The following is a 12,162-nucleotide window of genomic DNA, read 5'->3' as shown; positions in this document are numbered from 1 at the left end:
AGCAGGAAGGGAACTAGGGAAGTAGGTATCATTGCCCAATCTGGGCCTGTAATATCGTGTTAGGCTGCAGCAGCTGTTTTCTTGCCTTCAATAGATTTGCTTTGCTATAATCACAATACCTGGTTCTTATGGATTTAATTGATCTCTTTAATTTTAAGAAGAAAACCGAAATTTATAGGAATGTAAAGTGAAGGGAAAAGATATTTGCAAACAACCGACCACTAATCTCCATTCAAGAATCCATTAATAGTTTTATAGGCATTTCTTATGCGAGACCTAAAAGCTCATAAGAGAAATTTCTACGTATAATATTGGTACACTAATAACAAGGGTAATCTAAAAACAATATGGCACAAAAATTCTGAAATCATCAGGGTCGGTACTTGTAAGCTCCTTGCTGTGGGTTAAGGTCATACTGGTTATTGTACGCACCTTGCTGTGAGTTTAGGTTACGATACGCACCTTGCTGTGAGTTAAGGTTATGGTACGCACCTTGCTGTGAGCTAAAGTTATTGTGCGCACCTTGTGGAGCCTTGATGTTGGGGTTTGGTCCTTGTGGAGCACTCAACTGATAAGAGCTTTGCTGAGCACTGAATTGGTAAGGGCCTTGATGAGAATTGATACGGTAGGGGCTTTTCTGAGCATTGGTTTGGTAGGGGCTTTGCTGGGGTTTGATCTGATAGGGGCTTTGCTGAATATTTCCTCGATAGGGACTGTGTGGATCATTCATTCGGTATGGGCTTCTTGGAGCATTGATATGGTACGGGCTTTGATGATCAGAGATGTTGGAGTAGGAACCTTGCAGAGTATTTGCATTATGGTTGGAGCTAGGCTGAGCACTAGCATTTTGACCAACAGAGGCCGTGAGGGCCTGAAGGATATTTTGTGCTGCATTCAACTGACCAGGACCACGGATCTCAGAAACACGCTCAGGAAGAGTACTGTGGGAGTCTTGGAATCTCACTCTTGCTTGAGAAACCTGAACACCAATTGAAGAGATTAGCAATATTTAACTGCACAACAGCTTAACCTAAAATATATATGAGGATTGAGATTCATGCACTCCAGCAAGAATCAGCAAAATTTCAGCAAGGACACTTTTACTTTTCCGTTTTCCAAAGCTATACAAAGGCACAAAAGCCAGAAAGACACAATTCTAATAAAGCCAACAGACTTTATTTCATAAATTATAAATTTAATTAAAAATAAAACCACTTCCAGATTTTTCACATGCTTGTAATAAAGATGTGCACCATGTAAGTAATGGTGAACTGCCCAAGAAAACCTAAACACATTGCTACATGCTTAATGTCCTTTGTCCAGGTCCTGTTACCAGGTGTCGAAAAATACCTCTCGAAGATGGGAAACATTGCTCCCTTCTATTCCAGTAAACGAATCAACTGCACTGTTCGGAATCCTACCATCCAGAGCTCTGTTGACTCTTTGATAGCTATGATATAGGGCAGCCATAATATCAGACTAAAAATATATGAAACTTAACAAGAAACAAAAATTTGAGTAGTTTTATACCCAGAGGCAGCGGGAGGAACCGGGTATCTCTCTGGTTCATATTCATATCCACCAACCTACAAGGGCATACCAAAATAAGTTATCTTGGCAGTTGGCAAGACCACTAAGAGCATCTCCCACCATAAGGTAAAATTGGTAAGCTATAAGTGATATATGGCTTACCACTTTAGTATATTCCTAGCATCTTTTTTGCCTTTTATTTTTAAGCTCCCACCATAAGGTATAAATGGTAAGGTATACATAGGGTTTTTGGATGACAACGGCTATTATTTGAATCATGATTGAAAAAACGGCTACTATTTTTTTTGTCAACATGTATAACGGCTAGTTAACGGACATTTTTGAAAATTCTATATATTCTTTTAATATTTATGTATTATTTAGTTATTTTACTTTTATGCATCAGTGTGTATGGTACTTTTTCCGAGCTCGGAGGTCATCTCCGAGAAAGTTTTGAAGAGGCCGTTAATTATCGTTTATAAATCATAAGTTATTTTTATACATTAAAATAATTTAACTCAATCATATTCAATATTGGGATCATATGAAAGAGCTCACTGCTAGGTTCGTGATGGTACAATAGTTATTTGTAAAAAATAAAAATAAGTATGGTATTTATGGAGAAAACTAATATGTAACTAAAATTAAAATGAATATAATTGGAATATTAGAAAAAGTATGAGGATAGATTGGGAAGAAAATGAAAAAATAATAAAAAATATATCTCATTTACCTTACGAAATGGAATGCCATAGATAGCATTCCACTATTCACATAAGGCAAAATTTTTTTTGGGGAAATGGGGGATACCTTATGGTGGGAGGTGGTGGTAAGGTATATTTATGGTTTTACCTTATGGTGGGAGATGGTCTAATGTTTTTGCAACAAGTACTACAATAGTCTTAGGCCACGATTTCAATTTCTCTGGATTGGTATACCACGCATTATAATCACAAGGAACACATAATAGTTTAATAAACAACATGCATATGTACAGAATTTGGGAGGGATACCTTTAGATGATCATATTGACCAGAGCTGGAAGCTCTAATTGCACGGGGTGGTGGTGGCATTCCTCTAACAGGTAAGCTGCCTGGAGGACCAAATCTAGGCGGAGGGCCCACATGAGCATGTTCTTCTCCAGCATTTGTATCACGCAGAGTTCTCACTCTCAGTCTTGATGTAATCTCAGCCAAAGCATCTTTAGCAACGACAAAGTTACCAGATATCTTAAAGACCAAAACAAGAGTGATATATCAGTAATGGAAAATCTAAAATGATGAAATTGATATGTCCTGTAGACTATAACAATTAAAGGATGCAATTGCATCACCTGCACAAGCTCTTCATCTTCAGCTGCACACTTAGGCCTATCATCTTTTGAATACACACGAATATCTGCCTGGGTTCTCCTTCTCATCTCGTTAATAACTTGCCCTCCTTGTCCAAGGATGCAGCCAACTTTACTTGATGGGACAAGAAGCTTCGTCGTGATCGTACCTTTATCAGATGATTCACTAGCTTTGTTCTGAAGCTGAAGAATTGCCTCAATTGTTTGCGACCTTGGATTCCGCAAAGCCTGAAAGAGTATCAGCAATGTGATCTACCACTAGCATATAAATCCATAGGCACTAATAAACAGATGAGCAGGTCGTCCATGTGAATAGCCAACAAGAAAAGAAGCTAGATGTACGGACATGGTTCTGTACTACAAATCTGTATACCTCAAAAGCAGAGACACGAATTACACGTTCTTCTGAGTTTGTTGATGCATCCTGAACATGTATACTGGCTCCTGTCTCCTCTTGTAACTGTTTCACATTGAAACCCCCCTTGCCAATAACCCCACCAATTTTCCCCGCTGAACACAAAATCTTAATAAAAAACTCAGCTGGAGCTTCAACCCCATGCCACTCCGGACCACCAATAAAACCCCCTCGGGCATATTCAGAGCTTTCATACTCTCCTATGCATGGCATTGGTGGAATACTGTGGGCAGGCTCCCTATTAGGCCACATTTGATTGCCAGGTGGGAGAAAATTTGGGGCTCCTGGCAGATGAAACCCCTGACCCCCAAAAGGTACAGTCAAATTCAAAGGAGGTGTGTCCTTACGTGGATTCTGATGCAATAGGGTAGACACTTCATAAAGTGCTCTTTTCGCCACGCCCGGTTTTCCAGATATCTTCAAAAGATGTTTTAAATTAGTATGGATGCTAGAAAAAAAATAAACAGATAGATAACTTCACAAAATATTCTGAGAAGATACAGAAACCAAGCTACCAAGGGTCAACGTCTATAAGGCTATAACTAACACAATCCATCATAGCAGAATCAAGCTATTTTGATTAGCTAACCTAAATAATTTGTACAAGATTCTAGAGCCTAATCTATAGTCACAAATGCAATTAAAACATAGTTAAGAAACGGTTGAATCAGTTTCAAACAAAATTTAGGGTAATCGCAGTTTACTCCCACTATTTTAAATATGTGTTGAATCAGTCGGTTCAAATCCAAACCTGGAGTTTATTTACTGATGTAAGATGTTAAACTAAGAAAACAAGCACCATAGAACACTTGCATTCAAACTGACCATATAGAATAAAATCCTCCTTTGCTTTATTAGCCCATACAACAGATGAATTAGCATATATGTTAGACTACACTTATCATTTCTCATATGTTGAAATGCGTGCCCTGAAGCAAACAATATATAGAAAGAGTACCTGCACCAACTCATCAGTTTCCATAGCACAAGTAGGAAGCTGATCTGCAGGAAGAACACGAATGTTTGCATGTGTCTCATTTCGCAATCTTTGAATAACACTCCCATGCTTTCCTAGAAGACATCCTACCAAGTTGTTTGGAACTAGAAGTCTTGTGACAACAATATTCTCATTATCATCATCAAATGTAACCCCATCATCATGATCTTCCTCTACGATTCTGTCATGAACTTTCAGAAGTGCATCTTGGGCAGCACAGTGTAGCTCCAAGGGCTCCTGTCCATCACCCTTATCTAAATCTTCATCATTATTTTGTTTCCTCGGAATTTTATTTGGGGGACTAAAGATTATAATCACTCTCTCATCCGAACCGGGAACAGAATCAGCAACCGTAATCTTGGACCGTGTCTCTTCTCTCAGTGATTTTATTATCCCACCGCCTTTCCCAATCACACCGCCAATTTTCTTAGAGGGGCAGAGTATACGATACACAGTCTCGAGGGACTGAGCATTGCCCGAAGACTGTTCTTGGTTTGAACTATTCCAGCTCCCTCTCTTGTTACTGCTCCCTTTTCTTTTAAACTGCACACTAGGCCGTTGGCCGAGAACATTTCGCTTGTTCCAATCCATAACACTCCCCGAACCGATACCAAATTACACTAACCGTTACGAAAGATCAAAATTCCTGGACAGTGAGGTTTACCAAGAGGATACTACAACATCATAGTAATGGTACCAATAATCGAAATTGAACACGCTATGCGGAGCTGAAAACCACTAAGTACTAACTTCTGGATTGATCGTCAAACTAAAGAACACAATAAGTAAGGTAAAAAAGAAATTTGGATTTCAGTAACTGCAAAATTGAAAGGTAAAATTGTGATTTGAACTACGTACCTAATAAGTCAGGGATCCAAGTAGGGCAATTCCATAGGTCACCGACTTCGTTTCGAGCCCCTAAGGTTTCAAAAACCAAATCATATCGAGCTCAAAAAACACAGAAATGGAAGCGAAAACCAACCTAAACAGTAAACACACTCGTAAACAAGCTATTCAGATATCAAATTTTGCGCATTAAATAAAAAAAAGAATGCAGGAGAGAATTCGGAAATTTGTGATCGGTGATCGGAGAATAGAAAGGGAAAAATAGAGCAAGTGATAAGAGTTAGGGTTGGGTGAAAGAAAAGGAGAAAGGTTAAAAAGGTACCGGAGGTAGAGAGAGGAGTCGGAAATGGTCGCCGTTGGCTGGGTCGAGTGGCGCTTCTCATCTGCCAGCAGAGAGATGAATTCGAGCGTGTGATTGAGCTCTTTGCTGATTTCTGGGGAGAGTTAATTGAAGAGTTGCAGAGAAAAACAAGGCGGGGGACGGCCCATTTTGGAAGTTCTCGGCCCATTTCTAGTCCTTAGTTTTGTGTCGGCTGAGACAAACATGAGGCGGTTCACACTCATCTTCTTTTACCGACTCGACCACGTACGTATGTTTGTTTACTACCAAATTTGATTGATCCTACTTTTTGTTTTGTATATTCGACGAAGTCACATCTATAATCCCACTAAATAAATATCTAGAGCATTGATATTTTAAAACTAAATAAATATCCAATTAATGTGACTAACTAAACAAATTGATTAAGTGAAGTCAAATACGAATTGGAGTTGGGATTTTATTACAGCATCAAACAAGCACAACGTCTTTATCTTACAAACTTTGTGATAGCAGATCCAAATACAAACATATCAAAGAAGCCTAGACAAATCTAACTTTCGCAAAGTTTACTTTCACATTTGTATTCTTGTTGAATATTCTTAGTATAAAAGTAGAGAGAAAGATCTCAATGAGAAATGGGAATTGCATCCACATAAATGAGGCGATTGGGATACCGGTAAGTAAAGTAATCGGTTCAGCGATCCATTCTTCATCCGGCAAAATTAGGAAAAGGGCAGAGGCAAACGCAATCATCATGGCGGCTACGGAGAGAAAAAGGGTCAAGAGGCCCAATATCATTTTTCGGGGCAAAACTTTCAGAAAATCATCTTCTGCATAACGTGACGTAAGAATTCCCAAAAACAACATTACTGAAGTAGCGGAAGTAAAGAGTGATATAGCGTCGGAAATTATAAAAACTTTGAATGCCCTTTCCAGTTGGAATTTGGGATAACCAGTATTATCATCATTTCCACCAGGAAGTGTGAATGCTGCAGCAAACATCATGGTAACAATGAGAGCACATGCAACTGTACAAGCTGTTGCTGTTTCTTTCATAGATCTTTCACCTTCCTTCACCAACTCTGTATGGTTCTTGGAGAAAAACTCACGCGGACTCATATCAAGAGTATGATTTTCAGCTTCAAGATCCTCCGGACTAGCCATCCTCTCCAACTCCTATGCATACCATGAAAGCAATACTAAATAATTAGAAGCTTACAGAGTACTTACTTTATCAAACATATCATGTTTACGTGTAGTAACTAGTAAATTATTGTACGTTATAAAGAATATGACGAGTAAATATATTGAGACTTAGAATAAGAATAATTCTAACCTTGAACCATTGTAGTTCTTTTTGCATTTGCAAAGCCGCCCCACGTATACGGTTTGTTCTTGCAAATGGGGAGGAAAGCCCCATCATATGTAGCATATTGTTTCCATCATGATCTTTATTACTCATTATATTTTTTCTGTTGTCTTTGTTGAGCCCATGTATAAGATCAAAAACTTTTGCTTGACGACACTGGACAGCTACTTGAAATAGGTTCCTGCCTTCTTTGTTTTTGACTTTCGCCAAATGTGGATTTTCACGGAATACAGTAGTAAGAAACTCAACAAGCCCCCTTTCTGCTGCTTGGAATATTGCTGCTTCCACGAATTCTGTAATTCTAGTTTGCTTTGTGTCCTCATATTCTTTCATCTTTTCTACCGTCAGTACTTCACACATCCAGCCTAACATTTCAGCACTGCGGACATGGCTCAATTTCATTTCATAGATATGACTGAGCCCTAGGGTTGACACTGAAAAGCAATTAATATCAATTCTAACATCATAATAAGTAATATTAGATATAACATCACGCAGTGGCATACCAAAAATCTTGCAGATATTTTCGATTGTTAGTCCTCGAAATAAAGCCGTAACTGCATTGCAGATACAAACATGTTAGCAAAAGCTCTTCAAATATTCTAATTTCATATACAGTAGCCCTGTAAATATTGAGTTAATGATGGAAGCACTTTCAGAAAACGGCATCAACAAAAAATGAGGCGTCATCTGCTACCTGAGCGCATATGACCACTCTGCTTGCCATAGGGTGTAGGAGCAGGATTTCCCTTGCCATATTCTTCTGTTGGTTCATCTATGGAAATTGCATGGACTGCATCACTATGTTTTCCTTTGCCATGTACTTGTGTTGGAACGTCTCTCGTGGGAATAGGTTTTATGGATATAACTATCGATCAAATAAGTAAACAGAGCGGTCAGTCAATGCACTATTAAATTTATCTTGAGTTAGGGCAAATCATTTGTTCTTAATCAATAAGAGATGCTATAGCTGATGCCAGCCTGATGGCTATATATAGGAGAAGACAAGAACTAAAATTTCCCATTTTTTCCCATTAAGCTAAGTTTAGAGTATAAATATCATGTACTAACTACTACGTACTAATGAAGATAAATATATCAATGTATACTAACCATGATATATCAAATTTTCCCAAAATTTGAGCCGGCTTCCACTTAAAAATGCAGAAGGTGTAGATGCCAGTTCGTTCAAAGGGGAATTGTCAGATAAGTCTTTAGCAATAGCCAAGCTCGGGTATCGCTGGATTAGGTTGCATGCGATATCTAAAGTGAAAGACAGAAGAACATGGTTATGATATATATATATATATATATATATATAAGTTGTAGCAATAAACATTCAAAATTAGACCATTGTCTTATAATTCAATGTTACCAAATCTCTTGGTGCTAAAACTGAGGGAAATCAGTTGAGCGAAATGGGGATCCTCAGTTTTGGGTGGAATGACCTCATAGAGATAATTAGTCACTTTGGGTCTATGATGAGTATATGCCCGCACAAGTAGGGAGGGATAATCAACTTTCCCACACAGCTCCTCCTTCTTTTTAAGTAAGCATTTAGTTATCTCGACGGCGGCCGCTCCATCTTTTTCCGGCAATACGTAACAATAATCAAGTGGGGAACACCATTCATCGTCTGTTATCTCCAAATCTGAAGCCCTAGTGATAAACGGCAACAAGTTCTTAACAACAACCACCTGCTGTGCTTCGACTGCATAATGGACAACTGTCTTGTTACCGTCCAATGGAGCTTGAACCCTTATTGCCCTGGGGTGTTTCTTAAGAAAGCTCATTACATTATTCCAGTCTTTACGTTTCGCGAAATGAAAGAAAAGCTTATAGTTGGTTTCTTCGTTGGAAATGTTCCCATCTCCATGTCCATCACCTGCATGCCAAATAAATACACACGTACGTACCCATTATTTATCAACAATTAAATCAAAATGAAAGAGTGATACCATTATTATATGATTAGAGAAATTATTATATATAACTGTCACATATTCCACGTGACGGATATTCTTAATGTTATTGGTCATTTTTTTACTGTGATTGTTTCTGATTGGTTCTTATATGTAAATATTTTTTTGTCATTTTCAACGCGTGCATGTTAATTATACAATGGCTTAATATGATTGGCTGGGTACACCACATGACAATGTCACGTGGTGTGACGGGTACACATAGTAATTACTCTATATGATTAACCATCTTAGTTGCATACATTCTGACAGTAAACACTGTTGAATAAGACATTAATCGATATATATATATATTCAAACCTTAAATGGCCATAGAGCTATATAGAAGAGTTTCATCAGTAGAATGACATATGAGGTATATAAATAAAGGTTGGCCAGTAACTCGGTACCTATAGAAGTATATACAGCGTTGAAAGAAATACCATATCAAATGGTAAACTGAAGCAATTTTTAATAGGAAAATGATTGTTGACCTCAAAATTCTTGGCCTCAAAGCCTTAATTCTAGGTGTCATGGTGTGTCACATAGCCACTTCATATTTTCAAAAAATAATGCAATATCATTCTTAAATATAAATGACCATTTTATCCTTCATAAATCTAACAGTTTTAGATTATTTTGACTTTTTTCGATAAATATTTTATTTTAAATTATTTTTTATCAATATATATTTTTTAAACACTCATACCTATATTAAATAGAAAATATAACAGGAAATTACATATATTCTCTCATGCAAATTTGTTTGAAAGTTATATTAATTTTGTATATATACATATTTATGAGTGTACACACACAACATATATATATATATAATTTATATAAATCGTACAAAAAAATTCAATGGAGAAAATATGTATATATTGATTTTGCAATTTGTGGGTTGGAATAAAAAATCCTGTAAATTGATATAATATCAAAATATTTATATCAATGAATTTAATATTATATGTAAAAAGTTACCTTATATTCTTTAGATCGATCATGCAATAAGTTAATTTGAAAATTCAAAAGTTAAAATTAAATCTAAAAAAGGAAAGAAATATATTGATATTTTAATCATTCCATATGAAAACTAGCCTAACTAGTGATTAAAAATGTAAGAAATTATGACTAATAAATTGTGATGGATATGAATGTCATTTTATTTGGGGTTGACGTGGCATAATTTTATTAAATAAATAATGTGTTTATGTGACAAGATTTGACACATAACATTAAGGCTTTTAAGGCCTAAATTTTTAAGACCCTATATCATTGCCCTTCTAAATAACTACATGCATGTTTGGATACCCGTACAAATCAATACCTTGATCCACTTCTTCCTCTATCTCGTCCTCAGCTTTGTCTTCCTCTGGCTGAGCATCATCGCTTTGAAGTCCGCCTGAAAATGGAATCCGTACATGATCATGAATTACAATTATGTGTGGCTCATTCATATTTAAATAATATATAGGTAAATATCATAATTTTTACAATGATTCTTGTTTTTTCTCCGATCCTGTTGAATGAGTATTATGAATATAATGATCCTTTAAATGTAGGTTAGCTAGAATATCGAAAAGAAGTCTTCAAGGATCGATATCGATCTATGATACAATACCTTCAACCGTTTCATTTTCCGGATTTTTATCTGTCTCAGCATCCTCTGTCAAAATTAAAAAAAAAAAATTCCCCTGTCTCAGCATCCTCCGACTCTTGGTAAAACGTCCATTAACATCATTTATCATTTGAACGAGATATGAAATATCCAAGATATCATATACATGGCATGAATGAAAATAGATATATCCATATACGTACCTGCTCGATATCGCGATCGATAGCCGTCTCTTAAAGCATTCCAGGCTTTGTGCGCTAACTTTATCCCTCTAATAACTTGAAAGGCATCATTTCCGCAGCAGAGATGAATTGCATGCAGAGCCTCGGCGTTGCTCTTTTCCCAATTCTCGTGTTTCTCCTTGGGTTTAGGCGGAGGCTCAGTGGCTTCCTCTACAACCTTCCAAAGACCTTTAGCTACCAAATATGTTTCGACGCGAAGGCTCCAATCTTCGTAATTTTGCTTGTTAAGAAATTCATTGACGATTGAACTGGGAACAACTGCGGTGGTCATGCTCGAACGACGACGACCTGCCAATCATCATGATACAAGATGATTTATATTTTTGCATGTCAATCGAGTTTTCAAAAGCATAAACATGTGGAAACAGGCAGCGAATTAGAAGGAAATGAAACACTGTGTATTGCTCACCGATATGATAGGCTGGCTATCTTCGGAAATCTGTAGCTAGCTTCTTATCAGTTCTTATGTGCAGAAAATACAGTACCTAAACCTCTGATTTATAGATAAAAGAATCGTGCTTATTTCAAATTTTTATTTGTCATTTCCCGTCTTCGTCTTCGTTCGTAATAATATCAAGTCAGCAGTTTTTAAACAATGACTCGGCAAAAGACTAAGAAGATGCGAGTCTAATTATTGGAGTCTCCTAATTATTTTCAGAAAATTCTGATCGATGCATGCATGTGAATGCATGGAAAAACAAGAGAAAGGGGTGGCCGAGCTTTTACAAGTGTTTTCATCAGTCTCAATTAAGTATGTTAGTTTAATCTTAAGAGCAAAGTGATGTCCGCAATGGGCTAATTTCACATGTTATTTGGAAATGTCAGATAAATGGTTCTAAATTCTAACCCTGGAGAGGACGCTGAACCTATGCCTTGACTGAGAAGTAAAACCCCACCACTGAGGGCAATGTGAAACTCAAGGTTGACGGCGAAACAGTCTTCTGGGACAGCTCTAAGAAACTCAGAGCTCGTCTTCTCACTAAAAAAAACAGCGACATGCATAACGATCAAAATCTTAATTGCCATTCCGTTTTTCACTGTTTGGCACATGTTGTCCAATGTCTTGTTAAGATTGATGCTGTTATTTTTGTACCAATTTACCAGCATGTATCAAAGTGAGTGACCTAATAATTAAGTACATATGAAGTTGATCGAGATGCCCCAAATTAAGTGATTGTTTGGAGATCCAGTCATCAATAAGATTAATGATATGTCAATTTGATGTTAATATATACAGATCCATGTGATGTGGGAGGGTGAAAGTGTGAACCATTAGATTACCATGAAGCTAGATCTTGTTCGTTGCCCTAGCCTCTTACTCAGAACAAGATCGAGTTCGTTCCCCTTTATGAAAACCCAGTACGTGATCAATGGTACCGTATACGAATCGATGTACTAGAGATGGTCTCATGGTCATGGTCAGCTTTAAGTATTAAGGCTACAATATCACAGTGATCATTAACTATTGCCCTGTTTGTTGTTACATCAGAGGTAACCGCGTGGACTGT

The 12,162-nt window shown here is 37.1% G+C and overlaps 2 protein-coding genes across 7 annotated transcripts; both read right to left on the bottom strand.

Moving 5' to 3' along the window:
- Positions 1–203: 203 nt before the first annotated feature.
- LOC126799306 (KH domain-containing protein At4g18375-like) lies at positions 204–5,677 on the bottom strand. 4 transcript variants are annotated; one of them, XM_050526481.1, is made up of 9 exons: positions 5,462–5,677; positions 5,152–5,275; positions 4,255–5,062; positions 3,255–3,713; positions 2,864–3,109; positions 2,544–2,759; positions 1,531–1,586; positions 1,351–1,450; positions 204–979 (listed from the first exon to the last, which is right to left on the bottom strand). In XM_050526481.1, the coding sequence occupies exons 3-9, from the start codon at positions 4,882–4,884 to the stop codon at positions 371–373; spliced, it is 2,316 nt and encodes a 771-aa protein (XP_050382438.1). In that variant the 5' UTR covers positions 4,885–5,062; positions 5,152–5,275; positions 5,462–5,677; the 3' UTR covers positions 204–370. The 4 variants fall into 4 exon arrangements, with proteins under 4 accessions (XP_050382438.1, XP_050382436.1, XP_050382439.1 ...); XM_050526479.1 differs by having other exon boundaries at positions 5,152–5,211; XM_050526482.1 differs by having other exon boundaries at positions 4,255–4,939; positions 5,152–5,211.
- A 219-nt stretch (positions 5,678–5,896) lies between these two features.
- LOC126798481 (uncharacterized) lies at positions 5,897–11,175 on the bottom strand. Of its 3 annotated transcripts, none has more exons than XM_050525466.1 (10): positions 11,064–11,175; positions 10,616–10,942; positions 10,416–10,460; positions 10,122–10,196; positions 8,206–8,715; positions 7,944–8,093; positions 7,528–7,698; positions 7,337–7,387; positions 6,798–7,264; positions 5,897–6,637 (listed from the first exon to the last, which is right to left on the bottom strand). In XM_050525466.1, exons 2-10 carry the CDS (start codon positions 10,923–10,925, stop codon positions 6,002–6,004), a joined length of 2,415 nt encoding a protein of 804 aa, XP_050381423.1. In that variant the 5' UTR covers positions 10,926–10,942; positions 11,064–11,175; the 3' UTR covers positions 5,897–6,001. The 3 variants fall into 3 exon arrangements, with proteins under 3 accessions (XP_050381423.1, XP_050381424.1, XP_050381426.1); XM_050525467.1 differs by having other exon boundaries at positions 6,798–7,252; XM_050525469.1 differs by lacking the exon at positions 10,416–10,460.
- Positions 11,176–12,162: the final 987 nt, after the last annotated feature.

Source organism: Argentina anserina, chromosome 6 (assembly GCF_933775445.1).
Source record: "Argentina anserina chromosome 6, drPotAnse1.1, whole genome shotgun sequence".
Classification (NCBI taxonomy): Eukaryota; Viridiplantae; Streptophyta; class Magnoliopsida; order Rosales; family Rosaceae; genus Argentina; species Argentina anserina.
Note: the sequence above shows the minus strand (reverse complement) of the source record. Positions and strands in the feature narration are given on the sequence as shown.